Source organism: Poecilia reticulata, chromosome 22 (assembly GCF_904066995.2).
Source record: "Poecilia reticulata chromosome 22, P_reticulata-male-v2, whole genome shotgun sequence".
In the NCBI taxonomy this organism is placed as follows: domain Eukaryota; kingdom Metazoa; phylum Chordata; class Actinopteri; order Cyprinodontiformes; family Poeciliidae; genus Poecilia; species Poecilia reticulata.
The window spans coordinates 1,388,953-1,410,102 of record NC_088851.1 but is presented as its reverse complement, the minus strand read 5'-3'; the positions used below and the strand labels follow the sequence as shown (position 1 = coordinate 1,410,102).

The following is a 21,150-nucleotide window of genomic DNA, read 5'->3' as shown; positions in this document are numbered from 1 at the left end:
AATCAGATGTACTCGTCTAGTTCCGAAAAGAAACAGGGCTCCATCAATAATTCGGCAGTAGTTTGGATTTTATATGGAGGATGTCAAACAAAATGAGGTAATTTGCGAAACATGTTATAAAACTATTGCCACAAAAGGTTGTACAGCAAATTTATCGTCCCCCCGCTCCCTTCACTCATCCCCATCAAACTATTCTTTTACGCAGACTCGTTGCCATAGCAACTAGCAACAACTCAACTTTATGTATCAGGATTCAGCACCTAAAACACTCAAACGTTACCCCTACATAGAACAGAACATTCAGTTCGTTACAGTTTAGGGTTTTTAGGCTTGATGTGTATTTTGCTATTATAAATGAGTGATTGCGGTGGTATGATTAGCCACCGCTATTAGCCAAAGTAACACAGCGGTGGTTGATTAGCTAATTTAAAGGTCTGCTTCACTTATGATCTGTCAGTTTGTGTGTAGGTTGCCTTTTTTATTTTGAAGCTGAACCAAAACACACCTTATTCCACAGCACATCTATTTATGTTTGTCAAAGTCAAGCATAACTGACCTACTTCCCTCTCCCTCGCTATTTTTCTTAGTTAAAATTTATTTCTCACCTTCTACCATCTAGTCATAGTGTAAGAAGTTAATAGCAAAATACTGCATCCCTTTTTATATGAGCTTACATTTCAGTCTAGCAGGGAAATGGGAGCAGGAACTTGCGTGGGTGACATCATGCTGCAAAGGGTCTATAGTTTAAAATAACATTGGAGTTCAGTTAAGAATATTGTGATATATATCGTCTATTGTGATATAGCAAAAATATATCAGGATATTAGATTTTCCTCATATCCCCCAGCCCTAGAAGCACGTCAAAAGGCATCGACATAACCAGTCTAATATGACATTTAACAAACACTTGACAGAGCATGGCTACATTGAGCTCACTGCAGGAAAAAAGTGAACAGACAGCAGGTAAAGCAGCGCACACTACCAACACTTACCCATGATGGTCATGATGCATGATAGCATGATGGTCAGAAAGCTACACAAATAACCCAAAAAATAATTTAAGTCAACGTGCTAGCGGTGTAAAACTGCTCGTTGTTGATCAGCCACTATGCTGATCAACAACAACGGTATGTTTACTGTCTATGCTACAGTAGACATATAGAGAGCCGTTCAACCCCCATCCGGCAGTGAACTCTCACACTGAACGCCTGCTTGAATTCACTCATCTGCAGCATATAACTTAAACAACATATTTAAAACTTTTGCTGTCCCATAACAGATAATCTCTAAAAAGAAATCGAGCTCCTCTGCCTCCTTCTGGCATTCTGCAGAATTACTCAGCTCAGTCAGAAAGATCAGAGCCGGCGAAAAACAATGCCATGTTCTCAGGAAGTTTTGATTTAGTAACTCAGGTCTGTTTATTTTGATTAAACCTGCATTTGACTTTGAATGAATGTTTCTTTTTTACTTGACATCATGACATAGGCAGTGTTGTTAGATTTATTTGACTCGTGTATAATTTAGGGTATTGAGTACGGTTAAATACTGCTTGCAGGTTTTTCAGTTGTCCTTTTGACTGAGTAGCTGCTGCATTGTGTCTGCAACTATTTTGCATGTTTTATGTCTAAATTAGGTGAATTTATTGCTAGATAATTTTTTCCCATTTTGCCACCTGATTGGAACATCCCTATTCATAATATCTGCACCAAAAATATCTTCTTAAAAACAGTTGTACCACTAAATTTACTTCAGAGTGAGCTTCTGAGCATGTCTTCTTAACACATTATGATATGGGACTTTGTAAAGGAACAGATTGGGTTGTTGAATTCATGCAGCCCTGTTATTTTGTATTTATAAAAGCAATTTATGTTACTTTAACAAGTAAAAATTTTTAATTAAACTTATTAAACAATGTTATGTTTTAAATTAAAACTCATACTTGGGCATAGCTTCATCTAGCAACAATTTGCTGAGTTCATTTTTTTAATGTCAGAGAATGTGGAACAGAGCCAAAAGTGAGAGGAGGCTCTGCTGAGAGAGGTTTAGTCCAGCTCTGTGGTCAGTACGCTGCTTACTGTCAGCCCGTGCAGGAGTGCTGTTGGTGTGGAGAGTGTCTACTGCAGTGTGGGAGGGTATAGAAAATGTTTTAGGTGGCCACAAGCCAAAGGGTGGCATAAGCCATGAGCCCTGTCACTGTCCCATCAACAAAAGAGGCCCCTGGGGCTGCCAGAGCCTAAAATACCTTGGCTGGCCACAATGGCAGCCCCTTAGAAACACTACACCCAGGTGGGCAGAAGCATAGGTAGAGGGGTGTTTTATCGGATCATTATACGCTGTCAGAATAGCATACATGCAGTGAGTACGCATGCCTGCGCATGCGCATTAACTAAATCAAATGTGAAAGATAGTGAGCGGATATTTCTTCCATTCTCTAACTGTTTTTACCAGTTTGTTTAGGTTTTTCCATCTATAAGAACAATGTCATTACTGTTTACTGAAAGTTATCAGTCACCTCACAAAACAGCTGGTCCATTTCAACTTTTTATCAAGCTTTGAATAATCTGACTACTGATTCAAGATCTCTTTACCTGTTCTATTAAATGTTGACAAAAAACTGCCACATATTTCTACTAAGTATATTTTAGAGAAAAAATTTGACTTTTCCATTGTTGTTTAGTATTTTGTAGCTAAATGCCACAATACATCTTGTGACTCTTAAGCATGTCTAACAAAGCGCTGTTTCATTTCATGACGGGTAAGCTGTTAAAACCCAATCAGCAACATCTTGTGACAGATCTACAATCAGGGACAGGCTGTTGTCCCTGAATGTTGTTATTGATGATGATATCATCATTAATAAAGCTTCACACTATCATCATGTTAGTACACTTTATTGCCAAAAGTATTGGCTTACCTGCCTTGACTCACATATGACCAACATATGAGCACATATAAGTCACATCTCATTCCATAGGGTTCAATATGATGTTGGTCCACCCTTTGCAGCTAGAACAGCTTCAACTCTGCTGGGAAGGCTGTCCACAAGGTTTAGGAGTGTTTATGGGGATTTCTGACCATTCTTCCAGAAGTGCATTTGTGAGGTCACATACTGATGTTGGACTAGTAGAAGGCCTGGCTCTCAGTCTCCACACTAATTCATCCCAAAGGTGGGTTGAGGTCAGGAATGTGTGCAGACCATTCAAGTTCATCCACACCAGACTTTCCATCCATGTCTTTACAGATCTTGCTTTGTGCTCTGGTGCACAGTCATGTTGGAAGAGGAAGAGCCTAGACCCAAATTGTTCCCACAAAGATGGGAAGATGGAATTGTCCAAATGTCTTGGTATGCTGAAGCATTTAGAGTTCCTTTCACTGAAGCTAAGGGGCCATGTCGAGCTCCTGAAAAACAACCATACACCATGATCCCCTCTTCAAACTTTACACTTAGCACAATACAATCAGACCAGTATCGTTCTCCTTGCAACCACCAAACCCAGACTTGTCCATCAGATTGCCAGATGGAGAAGCGCAATTCATCACTCCAGAGAAAGCGCCTCCACTGCTCTAGAGTCCAGTGGCGGCGGCTTTACACCACTGCATCCGACGCTTTGCAATGTCCTTGATGATGTTTGGCTTGGATGCAGCTGGTTACCATGGAAACCCATTACATGAAGCTCTCTGTGCACTGTTCTTGGGCTAATCTGAAGGCCACATGAAGTTTGGAGGTCTGTAGTGACTGACTCTGCAGAAAGTTCGTGACCTCTTCGCTCTATGTGCTTCAGCATCTGCTGGTCCCACTCCGTCAGTTTTCTTGGCCTACCACTTGGTGGCTGAGTTGCTGTCGTTCCCAAACACTTCCATTTTCTTATAATATAGCTGACAGTTGACTGCGGAATATTTAGGAGCAAGAAAATTTCCCGACTGGATTTGTTGCATAGGTGACATCCTATCACAGTTCCACACTGGAATTCACTGAGCTCCTGAGAGCGAACCATTCTGTTTGAATCACTTGCATGCCTAGGTGATTCATTTTATACCCCTGTGGCCATGAAAGTGATTGGAACACCTGATTCCCATAATTTGGATGGGTGAGCAAATAATTTTGTCATTATAGTGTACTTGGGAGCAAACTCATATATTTGGTACTTTATAAGACTATGATGTGAAATTTGAGTCACAATCAGTGTCATTCATTTCCAACAAAAATGTAAAAATGTTTTAATAATATATGAGAGAGTGATTGTCATTTGTGATGTCCCATTAATCAAAAGAAAGTGGCAGCAAAAAGTTTAGAACAATTATTATTCAGAGAGAAAAAACTAAGGAAAGTGAACATGAGCTGGGAAAACTCAGTTTTCTATAGCAAGAGTCTTTTTCTGCATCTGTTTTGATAAATGTAAACAACGACCCAGAAATCCATAATAAAGAACCTCTCTTCCCCCCCCTTTCTTTTCACAGGAGTCAATTTGTGTGTGTTTTCCCTCACAGCCATGAAGCTTCAGATCACATGTTGAGGCACATTCCTGGGTGTTCCTCTCTCTCCACCAATCCTCTGGCCATTTTTAGTGAGAAATGTCAGCTTCATTATTTATGAGTGCTTAACTAAATCAAATGTGCATCTTTAAAACGCCCTAACCCCTCCTTCTCACTGCTGTCCTGGCATTTCCAAGCTCTCAGCACTGTGTTACCTTTATTTGTCTGCTGGCAGCCCAGTGTTCACACAGTTAGACAAACATAAAAACTCAAAAATAATCTTCACTAGAAAACTATAGGCCAACTACTAACTCTTTAAAACATGACAAATGGTAATTTATGAAACCTTTACTTTAGTTGTGTGTCATTTCTGCATCAGTATTGTGCATTATCATATTTTGCGAGCTGGATACATCATTACAGTCTACATAGCCTATATCTGAGTGCTTCAGCACAAATATATTTATTTTGCTAGCGGCCTCTATTTTGTATTTTATTCAAGAAATGGCAAGAAGAGACATGGGAGGACTATGCTTTCTGATAAATAAAGATATTACCTTAAAATGGACAACGTTAAGGACATATATTTGGTCAAGAAAGCAACTTTAATAGCATCTGTCCACACAATTAGTGACCTATTTGCAGGAGTGAAACAATGCACCCAGTTCCCAATATAAGATGATCTGGTACCATGTATTGCTTTCACATACATGGTACCAGATTTTTTGTAATATAATAATTACTCATGTTTTTATATTATAATAACACGTAATATAGTTTATTTTTAACAAAAAAAATATTGCAGACAAAATGCGTGTTAGAGAATCTGTATTGAATAATTCAGTTAGTGTTTGAGTATTCCTTGAGTAGTTCTCATTGACTTTTTTCTGCTTTTCCAATTTTAAGGAAGTCCTAATGCCAATGAAAGCCTGTCAAATGCTCCCTAATAGACTAAAGGTTTAAACATCAAACTTATGTTTTAAAAATCTGTTTAGTAAAAAATAATCGTTTATGTTTTATCTGGTTAGACATTCTACAATTTAAACTACCGATAATCAAATATAATCCAAACTCAACAGAAAATATGAAACCAACTCTCAAGAGGAAGCAGATGCCAACTTTAGAAGCAAATAATTAGCCAGTATTTGTCTACAGAGAATGCAGAATGCCAGCACACAAACGTAGTGTACATTTTAACGGTTATTGCGTACTGTACCCACCTACTTTTCACCGCGTAAAACTCATTAACCTACTTAATCGCTAAGTCAGGATGTCATACAGCTGTTAATAGCAAAGTGTATGACGATCTACGTCATAATTCTATGTTGCTGATTAAATAAAATCATATGGTAATGACAGCGTATACTTTTCTAATAGATATACCCGTCAGTTTGTGTTAAGCGTATGATGATCTGATGGCGTATGCTGATCTGACAGAACACCTGGTGGAGGTTGAACTGTTCTCCGTATGTCTACTAGTAGCGCGTAGTGGCGGATCAACAACGAGAGCAGAACCAGCATTTTACACCGCTAGCTCGTTGACTTAAATTATTTTTTTGGGTTATTTGTTTAGCTTTTTGACCGTCATGCTAATCCAGGTGAGTGTTGGTAATGTGCGCGTATGATGATCTGATAGAACACTGGCAGTGAAGTCTCACACCGAACGCCTGCTTAAAGCTGCAGTATGCAACTTAAACAAAATATGTAAAACTTTTTGCTGTCCCATAAGACAGATAATCTCTTGAAAAAAAAAAATTGAGCTCCTCTGCCTCCTTCTGGCATTCTGCAGAATTACTCAGCTCAGTCAGAAAGATCAGAGCCAGCAGAAAACAATGCCATGTTCTCAGGAAGTTTTGATTTATTAACCCAGGACTGTTTATTTTGATGCAACCTGCATTTGACTTTGAATGAATGTTTCCTTTTTTACTTGACATCATGATATAGGCAGTCAGGGGTCGGATGTAGAAAAATATGTATGGGGTCGCAAGAGAGAGACAAGGATTTTTCAGGGGTATCCGTGAATTTTTTAGTAAGGTTTCACACCGGAAGTAAAGATACACCTCTTTGAGTTATGGCGGCCATTGTCTGATGTCACTGTGACGCCAGCTTCATGGCAGGAAGCAGAACAAGGGTCTCAGAGCACAGCAAAACGATGCACTTGGAGCATGAGGGGCACTTTGCAAGATTAGGTAGAGAGTGACACTGTCTATCTAGCATTAGAATAGAATAGAATATACTGTATTGATCCCCAAGGGGAAATTGCTCATTTGTTGAAAGCTACTCCATCTTACGTAATAAATACAAAGTTTGTAAAAAGAGAAAAAAAGAAATATATATATATATATATATATATATATATATATATATATATATATATATATATAGATAGATAGATAGATAGATATATTAGAGGTGTGCCGATCGATCGGTCACCGATCATACAATCATAATTGGGCCGATTTTCGTGAAAAAGAGCATAATCGGTGATCATTAGCTGTTGTTGCCGATACCGATCACCTGCACCTCATTTCGCAGCCTGCCTGTGCAGCTGGTCTCCTCTTTCCTTCACACTGCGCAAACGCGCAGCAACAAATCCTAAGCGATATGGAACTATAACGCACTGAGTGATTAGGAAAGTTTGCGTGTTGCGGCGGAAAATTGAAGCACGTCAAAATGCATCAACACGACGAATCTAATATGGCATAAAAACAATGCCATACTTGATGGAGTTTGGCTACATCGAGGCTCACTGCAGTAAAAAAGACATATGGAGGATCAGATAGGTAAAGCAGCGCACAGCTACAAACACTCAGACCGCTGAGCATGACGGTCAGAAAGCTAAACAAATAACCCGCAAAATTATTTAAGTCTTCGAGCTTCGATGTAAGACGCTGGTTCTGCTCTCGCTGTTGAACCGCTGCTACGCGCTACAGGTAGTAATATTTCACAGATGGAGCGCCGCTTCTGCTCCACCTGGCAGTGACTCTCACACCGAACCTCTGCTTAAAACTGCAGCATCTAACCTAAAAAAATACATTTTACATACATATTAAAACTTTCCCTGTCCTAACATGAGACTAAAAGAAAAAATCGATCTCCTCCCTGCTCTGCATAATTACTCCGCTCAGTCAGAAACAGCCACTCAGAACTAGCAGTAATCAGCTAGCCGCCATGCTATCAGGAAGTTTTCATTCAGTAACTCAGGATTGTTTATTGTAATGGAACCTGTATTTGCCTTTGAATGTTAAGTTTTATACTTGAATTTTTTTGGCAATGTTGAGAGGTTTTATTTTGGCTCTTTGCATTATTTAGCCTCTTCAGAGCCTTCATATGTTATCAGTCTGTTAAAGATAGTATTACCGATAGCAGTACTATTTGCAGAATGCCTGTTTTGTTTAGTTTTCTTCTTGGAAAAAGTTATTAAAAACAAGTTTTTGTCTAAATTAAGGTGAATTCATGGTTCCTTTTTCCACATAATGTAACCGGTAGTGTTTATGATAAAAATAATAATAATAATATTTATGTAATTGGTATCGGTGATCGGTATCGGCGATCAGCCCTCAGGGGGTGATCGGTATCGGTATCGGCAGAAAAAAACCTGATATATATATATATAAGTTGTACAGATACTTTGTTTTGTACTGTGTTATTTGAGTGTTCCCTTTATTTTTGAGCACTGCTCAAAAAATAAAGGGAACACTTAAACAACACAATATAACTCCAAGTAAATCAAACTTCTGTGAAATCAAACTGTCCACTTAGGAAGCAACACTGATTGACAAACAATTTCCCCTGCTGTTGTGCAAATGGAATAGACAACAGATGGAAATTATTGGCAATTAGTAAGACACCCTCAATAAAGGAGTGGTTCTGCAAGTGGGGACCACAGACCACTTCTCAGTACCTATGCTGTCTGGCTGATGTTTTGGTCAGTTTTGAATGTTGGTGGTGCTTTCACACTCATGGTAGCATGAGACGGACTCTACAACCCACACAAGTGGCTCAGGTAGTGCAGCTCATCCAGGATGGCAGATCAATGCGAGCTGTGGCAAGAAGGTTTGCTGTGTCTGTCAGCGTAGTGTCCAGAGGCTGGAGGCGCTACCAGGAGACAGGTCAGTACACCAGGAGACGTGGAGGAGGCCGTACGAGGTCAACAAGGAGGAGCACTGCCAGAGCCCTGCAAAATGACCTCCAACAGGCCACAAATGTGCATGTGTCTGCACAAACGGTTAGAAACCGACTCCATGAGGATGATATGAGGGACCGACGTCCACAGATGGGGGTTGTGCTCACAGCCCAACACCGTGCAGGACGCTTGGCATTTGCCAGAGAACACCAGGATTGGCAAATTCGCCACTGGCGCCTTGTTCTCTTCACAGATGAAAGCAGGTTCACACTGAGCACATGTGACAGACGTGACAGAGTCTGGAGACGCCGTGGAGAGCGGTCTGCTGCCTGCAACATCCTTCAGCATGACCAGTTTGGCAGTGGGTCAGTAATGGTGTGGGGTGGCATTTCTTTGGAGGGCCGCACAGCCCTCCATGTGCTCACCAGAGGTAGCCTGACTGCCATTAGGTACCGAGATGAGATCCTCAGACCCCTTTGTGAGACCATATGCTGGTGCGGTTGGCTCTGGGTTTGATTTCCATTGATGATTTTTGTGTGATTTTGTTGTCAGCACATTCAACTTTGTACAGAACAAAGTATTCAATGATAATATTTCATTCATTCAGATCTAGGATGTGTTATTTGAGTGTTCCCTTTATTTTTTGAGCAGTGTATAAGAGTGAATAATAAAGAGTGAATAATTCAAAAAACAAATACATTCATAATAAATTATAAATTATTATGTGCTTGTAGGAATTAAATCCATCATCTGACATGAATAAATCACCAACACCATGTGGCCAGAGGAGCAAAAAGGGACAAACATACACATGCATAAAAGAGCTGACTTACTTGCATTCCCCAGGGGTGCTGCAGGTCCCATGTAACGAGCTACATCCCTGTTTACAGATAGCTTTGAGAGAAAAAAAGAAAACATATTTTTGAGTTGAGAAAAATTCCTACTGATTACCTATTTTAATTCACAGAAAACCTCAATATTGCTCTGGAAATCTGCATTTGTGTCTTTGCTTGTGGGATGAAGTTGCTGTTGTTTTTGCAGTGGATGTGAAACAAACTGTGAAAGAGTTGGGGGTGCTGTTCAACACGGACAGGAGTTTGGAAGCATTCTTCATATTCTTCTGACGTGACACTCTACATGAACTTCCGTCAGCCTCTGAGCTTTTTCCAAAACGGCAAACAAGGAAGTCAGATCTTACTTTGGACATGTGACCAATGACCTAAGGAAGCATTTCTGTGTAGTTCTTATTCTGTCCAGCTGCTCTACTTATGACTCTGCTTTTTTTGTTCCACTGCCTTTGAATTTCTTAAAAAAAATAAAATAAAAATCATCAACTGCTAATAAGACAAGAAAATCTGTGAAGTGAAGACAATCGTAAATTTTTTCATTTATTTTTATGTTCAAATTTTGTTCATTGAACTGACTTGTGTCCCAAAATTTAAAAGTATCTTTTTAATTTGCAACTCTATTGCCTTTTAGTCTGTATTCTTCTGTGTCTGCTCACCTGTTTTGCAATCCTCTCCCTCCCAGCCTTCAATACAATGTCTCTTCCCAAAATGGTCGCACACATAATGTCCAAAATAGTCGTCACGGGGACGACATACGTTGTTGCATCTCATGCCATAGTAGTGTTCATCACAGCGCACACGCATGGTGTATTTAATTGTGGCGATGAAGCTTTTATGTTCTACTGGCTGCTTCCCCTCGCTAGGATTAATCTTCCCCTTGTAGATGCTTCGCTCAATGAGCAGCTCATCATCTGCAAACAACAAAAGTACAAAAAAATTAGAATAACATAATTTGTTAGATATGGAGGTGAATAACAGGGGGATTTGTTTGAATGAAAAAATATCCAAATTAGACATTACGTCTGGTTATACTTGTTATAACAAGTATGTAATAGTGTGCTATACTCGTATAAGAGTATAGCAAATATAATTATTAAACTTGGTACAAATAGATGAGTGTCGTCTGCATAGAGGGTTATTCTCTGATCATTAAATAAAAATGTAAGACTTTTAAAGGTCATAAACTGCCCCATAACAACAAAGCTGGCATTGAATAAACTACACACTGTGTTTTGATTTCAAGAGGACACATCATGCAAAATCCACTTTTTTAGCCTTTAAATAAATTTTTTGTGTACTTTGAGTGTCTAGAAGTGCAATTTATTTATTTATTCTCTCTTGGTGCTGCATTGAGCACCCCTGGTTAGACCATCTAAACATTTGAATGACATTCCATTGAACAGGCCTGTCTGACTCCACCAAATGAATTCATGGAGCTTTGTAAAATGCCAGTTGTTAGTGCACATAAGAAAGAAGGGCAGGGAGGTGGGGGTGGGGGGGTGATCTCCTATCAAACATCTCCATGCTTTCCAGGAATGTATTAGAAATAAGTGGAGGAAAAGGTGGAAGAGAATAGAAAAATGAAGGAAACACAAACAGAGGGTGTAGCCTGTGTTAGCTTGATAACCAAAAAATGTTTTCCTGCTCAGTAAAAAGCTTTTCTGCCCCCTCCACCATCTTCCCCTCTCTCAGTATATTCGGCCCTGACTTCATCAGAGCCAAGAAGGAAATAATATGAGACGAGGGACAGGCAGGGAAGGGCGACACAGGAAAGGCACTTTAGCTTGTTCTCAAGGAACAGAAAAACCATGACCCAGCCGGTTTGCTCCTGTTGTCCTAGTCATTTCACTTGAGGTTAATTACTGAGCACTTTTAATACTGCTGCAAGTTTTTTCTTAGTTGAAATCATGTCATTTTCACTGACATTACTGTTCAAATGTCCACTGAACAATATCAACCCTAAAATATAAAGTAATGAAAGCTGCTTGTGGCAATGCAATTAAAACCAGGTTTATAAACCTGAGACCATTATATCTTCATTACGTTATCCACAATACTGCAAGTCTTTGAGTTCTGACCAAACTGTGCAAGAACACAGTAGCAAAGTAACTTACTAGCCAACCCATCCAAAAACCCAAAGTGTAATTTCACCTAAAATATGGCAGACAGGTTTATGACCTGGTTGTGTTTAGCAAATTGTGTGATGTGATGGTAACACTGCATCATTAGTTAGGAGACATACAAATGGCAGCATCATGCTGTGAGGAAGCTTTTCTTCAGCAGGCCAGACATGAGAAGGTGGACGGTGCTAAATCCAGGACATCCATCCATCCATCCATCCATTTTCTTCCGCTTATCCGGGGTTGGGTCGCCTTCAGAAGGGAGGCCCAGACTTCCCTCTCCCCAGCCACTTCTTCCAGCACCTCCGGGGGAATCCCAAGGCGTTCCCAGGCCAGCCGAGAGACATAATCCCTCCAGCGTGTCCTGGGTCTTCCCTGAGGCCTCCTCCCGGTGGGACGTGCCCGGAACACCTCACCAGGGAGGCATCATGACCAGATGCCCGAGCCACCTCAACTGGCTCCTCTCGACGTGGAGGAGCAGCGGCTCTACTCTGAGTCCCTCCCGGATGACAGAGCTTCTCATCCTATTTTTAAGGGAGAATCCAGCCACCCTTCGGAGGAAACCCATTTCGGCTGCTTGTACCCGTGATCTCGTTCTTTCGATCATGACCCAAAGCTCATGACCATAGATGAGGGTGGGAACGTAGATCGACCGGTAAATCGAGAGCTTCGCTTTTTGGCTCAGCTCTCTCTTCACCATGACGGACCGGTACAGCACCCGCTTCACAGCAGACACTGGAAACGAGCCCGACTTACTGCCGGCAATGCGGACCAGACTCTGACACCGGTCATACAGGGACCTGACAGCCCGTATCAAAGGTCCCAGTGCCCCAAACTCCCGGAGTACCCCCCACAGGGCCTCCCGAGGGACACGATCGAACGCCTTCTCCAAGTCCACAAAACACATGTAGACTGGTTGGGCGAACTCCCATGCACCCTCCAGGACCCTGCTGAGGGTGTAGAGCTGGTCCAGTGTTCCACGACCAGGACGAAAACCACACTGCTCTTCCTGAATCCGAGGTTCGACTATCCGATGGACCCTCCTCTCCAGGACCCCTGAATAGACCTTACCAGGGAGGCTTAAGAGTGTGACCCCCCTGTAATTGGAGCACACCCTCCGGTCCCCCTTTTTAAACAGGGGGACCACCACCCCAGTGTGCCAATCCAGGGGAACTGCCCCCGATGTCCATGCGATATTGCAGAGTCGTGTAAGCCAATACAACCCTGCAACATTCACAGCCTTAAGGAACTCCGGGCGGATCTCATCCACCCCTGGGGCCCTGCCACCGAGGAGCTTTTTGACCACCTTGGCGACCTCGTCCCCAGAGATTGGAGAGCCCATCCCAGAGTCCCCAGGCTCAGCTTCCTCAACAGAAGGCATGTTGGTGGGATTGAGGAGGTCTTCGAAGTATTCCGCCCACCAGCCCACAACGTCCCGAGTTGAGGTCAGCAGCGCACCATCCCCACTATAAACAGTGTCCACCAACGGGTTTGAGGGTTGCCGCCGCAACAGGCACCAACAACCTTGCGGCCGCAGCTCCGATAGGCCGCCTCGGCAATGTAGGTACGGAACATGGTCCACTCAGACTCAATGTCCCCCACCTCCCCCGGAACATGTTCATAGTTCTGCCGGAGATGAGAGTTGAAGCTCCATCTCACAGGGGACTCCGGCAGACGTTCCCAGCAGACCCTCACTACACTTTTGGGCCTGCCAGGTCTGACCGTCTTCCTCCCCCACCGGAGCCAACTCACCACCAGGTAGTGGTCAGTGGACAGCTCCGCACCTCTCTTCAGCCGAGTGTCCAAGACATACGGCCGCAAATCCGATGAGACGATGACAAAGTCAATCATTGAACTGCGGCCTATGGCGTCCTGGTGCCAAGTGCACATATGGACGCCCTTATGCCTGAACATGGTGTTCGTGATGGACAATCCATTACGAGCATAGAAGTCCAACAACAGAACACCACTCGAGTTCATATCGGGGGGGCCGTTCCTCCCAACCACGCCTCTCCAGGTGTCACTGTCATTGCCCACGTGAGCGTTGAAGTCATTATTTTATTGCTAAAAAAGAAAAAAAGGGCTGGTTGGTAGAGCTGTTGCCTTGCAGCAAGAAGTTTCTGGGTTTGATTCCCGGCCCTGGTCTTTCTGCATGTTCTCTCTGTGCATGCAGAGAGAACATGCAGTTCCGGGTTCTCTGGTTTCCTCCCACAGTCCAAAAACATGACTGTCAGGTTAATTGGCCTCTCCAAATTGTTCCTAGGTGTGAGTGCGTGTGTGCATGGTTGTTTGTGTGTCTCTGTGTTGCCCTGCGACAGACTGGCGACCTGTCCAGGGTGACCCCGGCCCTGGAGATCGGCACCAGCACCCCTCCCGACCCCACTAAGGGAGTAAAGGGTTTAAGAAAAGGGTGTAAAGAAAATGGATGAAATGAATGAAAAAAAATATAAAAATTTAACTGCTCTTTGGGGCCCATGGTGGCCACGGTAGGTACCGCACTCTTCGCCGGTATCATGAGCAGTGTACATCCAAAGCTCCGGTCAGAAGTTAAGTAAGCAAAACAATGTCTCAAAAAGGACGTATCCTTCAGGAGGAAGAAAAGAAAGAGGAAGAATAGAAATATGCCTTGGTAAAGTAATGTAAAGCTAATAGAAAATTAGCTTGAACGGTCCAGTTGAACAGCCAAACATTTATGGTAGGGTCTTTGTGTTTGTGTGAAACTGAGTTTAAACTTTAAATGAGTTGATTCTCCTGCTTGGGTCTGTATATTTCTGAGGTATTTTTGACTTCAAAACGCCATATTTGATAACATTTGATAACAATAATTAAAACTTCTCAATGTCTAGCAAATGTTTTTATGTCAGGCTACATAGCTGCTACATGGATGAGCTACTCTAAGCTGTAGTTGGGGATATGCTGGTTGCTGCTTAGCATAATCATTTTGTGGCTAAAACAAACATTATTTTTACATCAACTTATCTGAAACTTCTGTTAAAATCATTTGAAGGCAAGAATCAGTTCCGTACCAATCCACATTCCAAGGGAGAAAGACTCACCTTCTATAAATTAAATTTTTGGCAATTGGAGTAACGCTTAAGAGAAGTTTTTTTTTAATTAGAACGTCATGAATTTGTGTAGGGCTGCACCAATTGCAGTTTTCTGGCCATTTACTGATCTTTAAAAAGCCTTTCCTGCCGATTTTGATTTTGGACGATACCAATTTTTTTTTGTCTGAAATGTCGCTAAATTTGGCAAGAAAGTCACTGAGTTGGCAACTGTGGGGTGAATATTGTTAACTGCAAATGTGCAGACCTGACCTGGTGGGCCAGTCTGTCAGTCACACCTCTCACTGCAGAGCAGAAGAGGACAGAGGCAGATTTTTAAACCTTTGCTGATGAAGATAAGATTAGGTGATAAGATCAGCTTCACGTGTAAATATCAGCAGATCACTATCCCCCAAAATTAAGGAAATCGGCGCGCAGAAATCAACTGGTCAATAAATCAGATGGCCAATAAATGTATCCTGTTATACATGCATATAATGTAAACAGCACTGCCAGAGATGCAATAAGTTTATAGCAGGTGTGTGAATGCTCTAATGATCAGACTGCTGATTGCAGCCAGTCCACATTGTTACCAAAGCTAGAGGGCCGGCCCTGGTTTAACATAATCAGTTCCTTCACAAAAGCACAAAAAATATATTTTTTCACTGTCCTGGTTTATTGTGTCTCACTGAGAATTAACACACTGCCACAGATTTCAGTTCCACACCCACCACCTGAAACATCGCTGTTCATCTCCAGCAATTTGATATAAAAATATAGACCAATCATGAGCTCCCTCTGAAGTGGAGGAGCCATACTAAGAGAGTTACTAGGGAGACTAGGCCTTGGTTCTTAAGGCCAGCTTACATAAACAGTGAGGGGCTCCAGATCTGAGCAGCTGATCATGTCAAGATCAGCACAATAAAACATTAAAAGGAACATCTTTTTAAAAGCAGAGTACAAAACATCTTTAGGTCCTGGTGAAGGGGCTTTGTTGGGGAGCTTCAGCTCTTTGACTCCTGATTTCTTTTAAAATTGTTGTTTAAGACAGAGCTGACCCTTGACCTAGAGCCAAGGCCTTTACCTTCGCATAACATCAGATGTTTCTCAACAGCTGAAGCTTTTTCGTGGTCAGACTATGTTGGCATTCAGAAACCGTGTGTTGAAAGGATCAAATTCAAGGCTGTATGTGTTCATTTCAGTTCAAAACACTCTACTTATATTTACCCTGTGTGCAAAAAAATATGAAATAAACAGCTGAATGAATGAATCACACCTTCTAATCTAATCACTGTGAACCTTGATTGAATTTGCTCGTTCAGGGCCGTAACAGCATGGGGTCTAACCTTTCATACTCTCTTATTTCATACACCAGGTGTGACAGTTAAAATAATTCAGGGTGAACATCTGGAATGGAAAGCTCTGCCAAAACATTACTCATGCAACAGTAAATCAGCAATGAAAACAGTTTGACTTCATTTTGTAAGGAATATTCTTCCTATTGCTTTAATCTTACACTATTTACCAAAGCAGCCATGTTTTAGAGAAGCCCTGTTCTTTGAAGGTAACCTCAGTTCAAAAAACTGTAAAGAAAATTAGCACATTCATAATTTTATGATCAAGCACAGTGGTGGAGAGTTGATGATTTGGGCTTGCCATTTTGCTGATCCCACACAATTACAAATGTTAATGGACAACATCCATCCATCCCTCTTCTGCTTATCCAGGGTCAGGTAGTTGGGGTAGCAGACTAAGTAAGGAGGCCCAGACCTCCCTCTCCCCAACCACTTGGGCCAGCTCCTCCAAGGGAATCCCAAAGCTTTTCCAGACCACCCGAGTCTTAACCTGGGCCTCCTCCTGGTGGGATATGCCTGGAACACCTCACCAGGGAGGTGACCAGGAGGCATCCTAACCAGTTGCCTGAACCACCTTGTGGAGGTTCCTCCATCTTTTCCCCAGTGTTAGTATTTATTTAAATGTTTTCGTATAATATATTTAGAATTTCACTTTCTTTGGTGGTGGTTATTGCATTAGGTTGTTTACTAATTTGGGTGCACACATTATGTTTATTTAAGATTAGTAACTAGTTTGTTTTGCTGAGTTTGAAGGACTGGCTGGTGGAAGATGATTGGTTGAAAGGCACACCAGGAAGTGGAACAATCCATCAGGCTGCTAGAAGCAGGGGACTTGGATGTTAAAGAATCTGCCTCTCTAGTAATAGCATAACTGCTAAAACATTTTTGGTGTTAGGTTATTTTGTTTTTATAGTTGTGTTAAAGTCAAACTGTTTTAATTTAAATTAATAATTTATGTTTATGCATTGTTTGTCTTTGTCTCCTCTCCCACCCCTCCTTGTTTGTGTAGCCTTTGTGTATAAATTCCCTTGTGTGTGTGACGTCAGTTTTTGGTTTGTTACCCTGAGTTATGTTTGCCTTAGTTGATTTCTTTTGGGCCCATTTTGCTATATTTTTTTTAGATTTGCTGTTGAAAGCTTTTTGTTAAGATTCTTTTGGAAAAATAAATAGAAGATATTTTTTTATATATATGCCTTTGTCCTTGTGCCTTACTGGTCATACTGTAACACACCTCAACTGGCTCGTCTCTACGTGAAAGAGCAGCAGCTCGACCCCGAGTCCCTCATGCATGACTGAGCTTCTCACCATATCTTTAAGGGAGAGCCCAGACACCCTACTGATAAAACTCATTTCGGCCGCTTGCATCTGTGACCTCATTCTTTTGGTCATGACCCAAAGCTCATGACCATAGTTGATGTTAGGAACGTAGATTGACTGGTAAATCAAGAGCTTAGTTTTTTGAGTCAGCTCTCTTCTCCACGACAGACCAGTACAGCACATGCTTCACTGCAGACACTGCGCCAATCCGTCTGTCGATCGCCTGCTCCATTTTTCCCTCAATCGTGAACAAGATCCTGAGATATTTAAACTCCTCCACTTGGGACAGGACATACCCCCCTCGACCCGAAGAAAGCACCTTACCCTTTTCCAGCTCAAGACCATGGCCTTGGATTTGGAGGCACTGATCCTGATCTCGGCTGCTTCACACTCGGCTGCGAACCGCTCCAGTGAAAACTGTAGATCACGACCAGATGAAGCCAGTTGGACCACATCATCCGCAAAAAGCAGAGATGCGATTCTAAATTCTAAGGCCACCAAAACGGATCCCCTCAACACCTTGAGTGCTATCAATAGACAAAAGCTGCTATATATTAAAGTTTTAGATATATGCATATATGATTTTCAACTTTGTGTAAGCTGCATTTACTATCAACTATTTTCACTGTGCAACTTTTATAATAGAACTATGTAGGACATTAAAAATACTATTCATTAAGCCTAAATGTCTGTATTAAAGTTTTTTATTGACTTGATGTACTGCAATGAACTGGCAACCTGTCCAGAGTGTATCCTGCCTTTCACCCAATGACTGCCGGAGATTGGATTTTAACATTCAAGTTTGTTTAAGGTTTAATGTGGCCATATATTCAAGTTTAGTCATGTTTTTTTTTTTCTTTTTTTTTTTTGCTTAAATATTATCAGCAGTTCGGCAGCATTAATCTGCCCCAAGCAGACATCTTACACACATTGTATACTGGAGCTGTATTAACATGAATATGTAGGATAATGTCATCAGACCTGTGCTGGCAGAGAACCAGAGGATTCACGTTGGGCTCTGGGGCAAAACAAAACTTCACTGCAACGTCATTAGATACCTTTTCCTCTGCACACCTGAACAGATGAGAACTTTCTCTCTCTATAATTATGATACCACATCACTAATGTGGGCTCCACCTGCATATGTAAACTTGATTGTACAAGTTTCTACCTACTCTCTGATGTATGCCAAAAGCATTTCTGGAAAATGCAGGAATTCCCAGACAGAGGAGGTGGAAATCTCTGTGAACATAACTGCATGCAACAAGAAGGAAAGGATGTGGTTTAAATCCTCAAGATCCTTATTTAACTGAATAGTCACCCCAATGGATGAAGCGTCTCTGCACAAAGTGAGTAAGCTTTCACATTCCTTTCATTTTTTTTAGATTCTGTGACTTTACAATTTTAAGATTACATGCATTTTATTGGGATTTTATATGACAGACCAACACAAAGTAGTTTATGAATTGGTAAGAAAAGGACATCTATCACAGTCAAAGTGTGGTTTGTATTCAGCATCCTGATCAATACCTTGAACAACAGCCATTAGCTGCAGTTCCAGTTGCAGCTAATGGCAACTCATCTGTGTTGCCATTAGCTGTTTATCTCTACCAGAATGAAAGGTTTCCCATTCTACTTAAAAAAAGCTCAAGGCCAGTCAGTCATATAGGACGTAAACCCTGGTCCTCCCAAAGAAAACATCCCCTCAGCATGATGCTGCCACAACCCATCTTCTCTAGGATAGTGTGGACAGGGTGATGTGCAGTGTAAGCTTTTCACCACAAATAATGTTTAATTTATTCATTCATCCATTTTCTTACACCCTTGTCCCTAGTGCAGTGGTTCTTAACCTTTTTTGAGGTACCGAACCCCCCAGTTGCATATGCGCATTCACTGGACCCTTCTTATTCCAACCCCCCCCCCCGACACACAAAATAATTTGTGGTATTCTGATTTAGTAATGTAATTATATTAGCTGTGTTACCACCCTCACACCACTAGAGGCAGTACCAACCCCAAAAAGATGCGACTAAGGAGCAGATTTAGACTATAGAATTTGGTAAAAACTGTGAGCTTTGCTGAAGTAATTAAAGACACAAGTTCAAATTCATGGTGAGAGTGGAGCTCCTTCAATCAGTGCTCCTCCGCAGCACTGATTGGCTAAGCAATGTAACGTGATCCTCTGGAGCAAGTGATGGCAAAGCGGGGCGTCATCACAACTTTACACAAGTGTGTCTTTACCTCCGCGGCAGAGGCTCCGCCGAACCCCTGAGACCGACTCACCAAACCCCTGGGGTTCAATCGAACCCAGGTTAAGAACCACTGCACTAGTAGAACAAGGGACCAGGGGTGCTGGTGTCTATCTCCAGCAAACATTTCGGGCAAGAGGTGGGGTACACCCTGGACAGGTCGTCAGTCCATCACAGGGCAACACATACAGCAGTGGTCCCCAACCTTTTTATAGTGCAGCAAATAGAGCGGCTGCTCCCGTCGCCTTTTATCCACCGCCTTTTCTTTTTGTTACATCTTTTATTTCTTAAAATGAGCCCACAAACTGTCACTATTGCTTCTACATCGTCATCCGTGTTTGGTCATTCTAAATTCCCGCTATGTTGGGGGTTTTGCTGGATTATCCTCTGGAATCGCGATGTTTGTGACTGGAATCGGTTCGTGTTGCTCCTGCTGTGACACACGAACCGATCAAACCTGTTGGACTTTTATCAGCTCTGTGGTCACAGAGGTTTGGAGAATCGGCCGACAATTCTTAAATCTTTCCGTCTAAACCAGACTTAAGACTCACAAGCTCTACTCATCTCCTCTCGACCACTGCCTAAACCCTCTCTAACTCTGGTGGCTATGGTAACGTTTACATATCTCTTCAAAATAAGATACAGATGCGCCACAAAAACCAAAATTTTACTTTTGTGAATATTTTAACTCACGATAATGACTAACGGGAGCCCTGAGCTTGTTTCTCTGCAACGAGACGGTCCCATCAGGGAGTGATGAGAGACAATGACACCCGAAGTGTTTCTTATATCCACAGCCTGCTTGGTCTCTACATGGCGAAGCAGCTTGAAGCTTCATTGCCTCATTAGCAGCCAGTCGCCGCATGTTACGCAGAGCGGCTTGTAATGTGGGACTCGCCTACCGGTCCAGGATAAATCCATTCTCCTGTCTCTTCTCTGGGCCTTTTCACCTTTGCAAAGAAACTTTCCAAAGACATCTGATCTGTTTCTTACTCATTTTTCTGCTTGTGGGCTCAATGTTGGCGCGCAAGTAACCGAGAGAATCCGGTTAAAGGATTTTCAAAATAAAAGATCCTCTAGACTCAAATAATAATAAAATGGAAATATTTAATTATTTCTTGTGCAGCCCGGTGCCAATTGGTCCACGGACCGGGGGTTGGGGACCACTGACATACAGGACAAACAATTATGCACACACACACACACACACGCACACACACACACACCTAGGCAGTCATGTTTTTGGACTGTAGGAGGAAGCCGGAGTACCCGGAGAGAACATGCAAACTCCATGCAGAAAGACCCTGGGCCAGGAATCGAACCAAGGACCTTCTTGCTGCAAGGCAACAGTGCTACCAACTGCACCACTGTGCAATTAATATTTACTTATTTAATTTCAGTTTTGTTCTCTGTTCAATTCTTTTCCCACATGTCTGATGTGTCTGCTGTAGTATAAACAACAGTCAGCACTACTTATAGCTTTCTTTCAACAGTGGCTTTCACTCTGCCTCGAAGGTCAGATATGTAGAGTGCATTACTAATAGTGACAGATACTTCACCTGAGCAATGAATCTCTGCAGTTCCTCCAGAATTCATCATGAGGCTGTTTGTTGTCTAA

General features: G+C 42.0%; 1 protein-coding gene across 5 annotated transcripts in view; it reads right to left on the bottom strand.

Moving 5' to 3' along the window:
- Positions 1-21,150, bottom strand: part of LOC103458084 (protein jagged-2-like) — a 103,399-nt gene that overhangs the window by 44,432 nt on the left and 37,817 nt on the right. For all 5 annotated transcript variants that reach the window (XM_081602893.1, XM_081602891.1, XM_008398653.3 and 2 more), the window contains exons 4-5: positions 10,104-10,358; positions 9,433-9,493 (exon numbers count right to left, since the gene is read on the bottom strand). In XM_081602893.1, the coding sequence (XP_081459019.1) occupies positions 9,433-9,493; positions 10,104-10,358 (316 nt within the window). The remainder of the gene's footprint in view (positions 1-9,432; positions 9,494-10,103; positions 10,359-21,150) is intronic.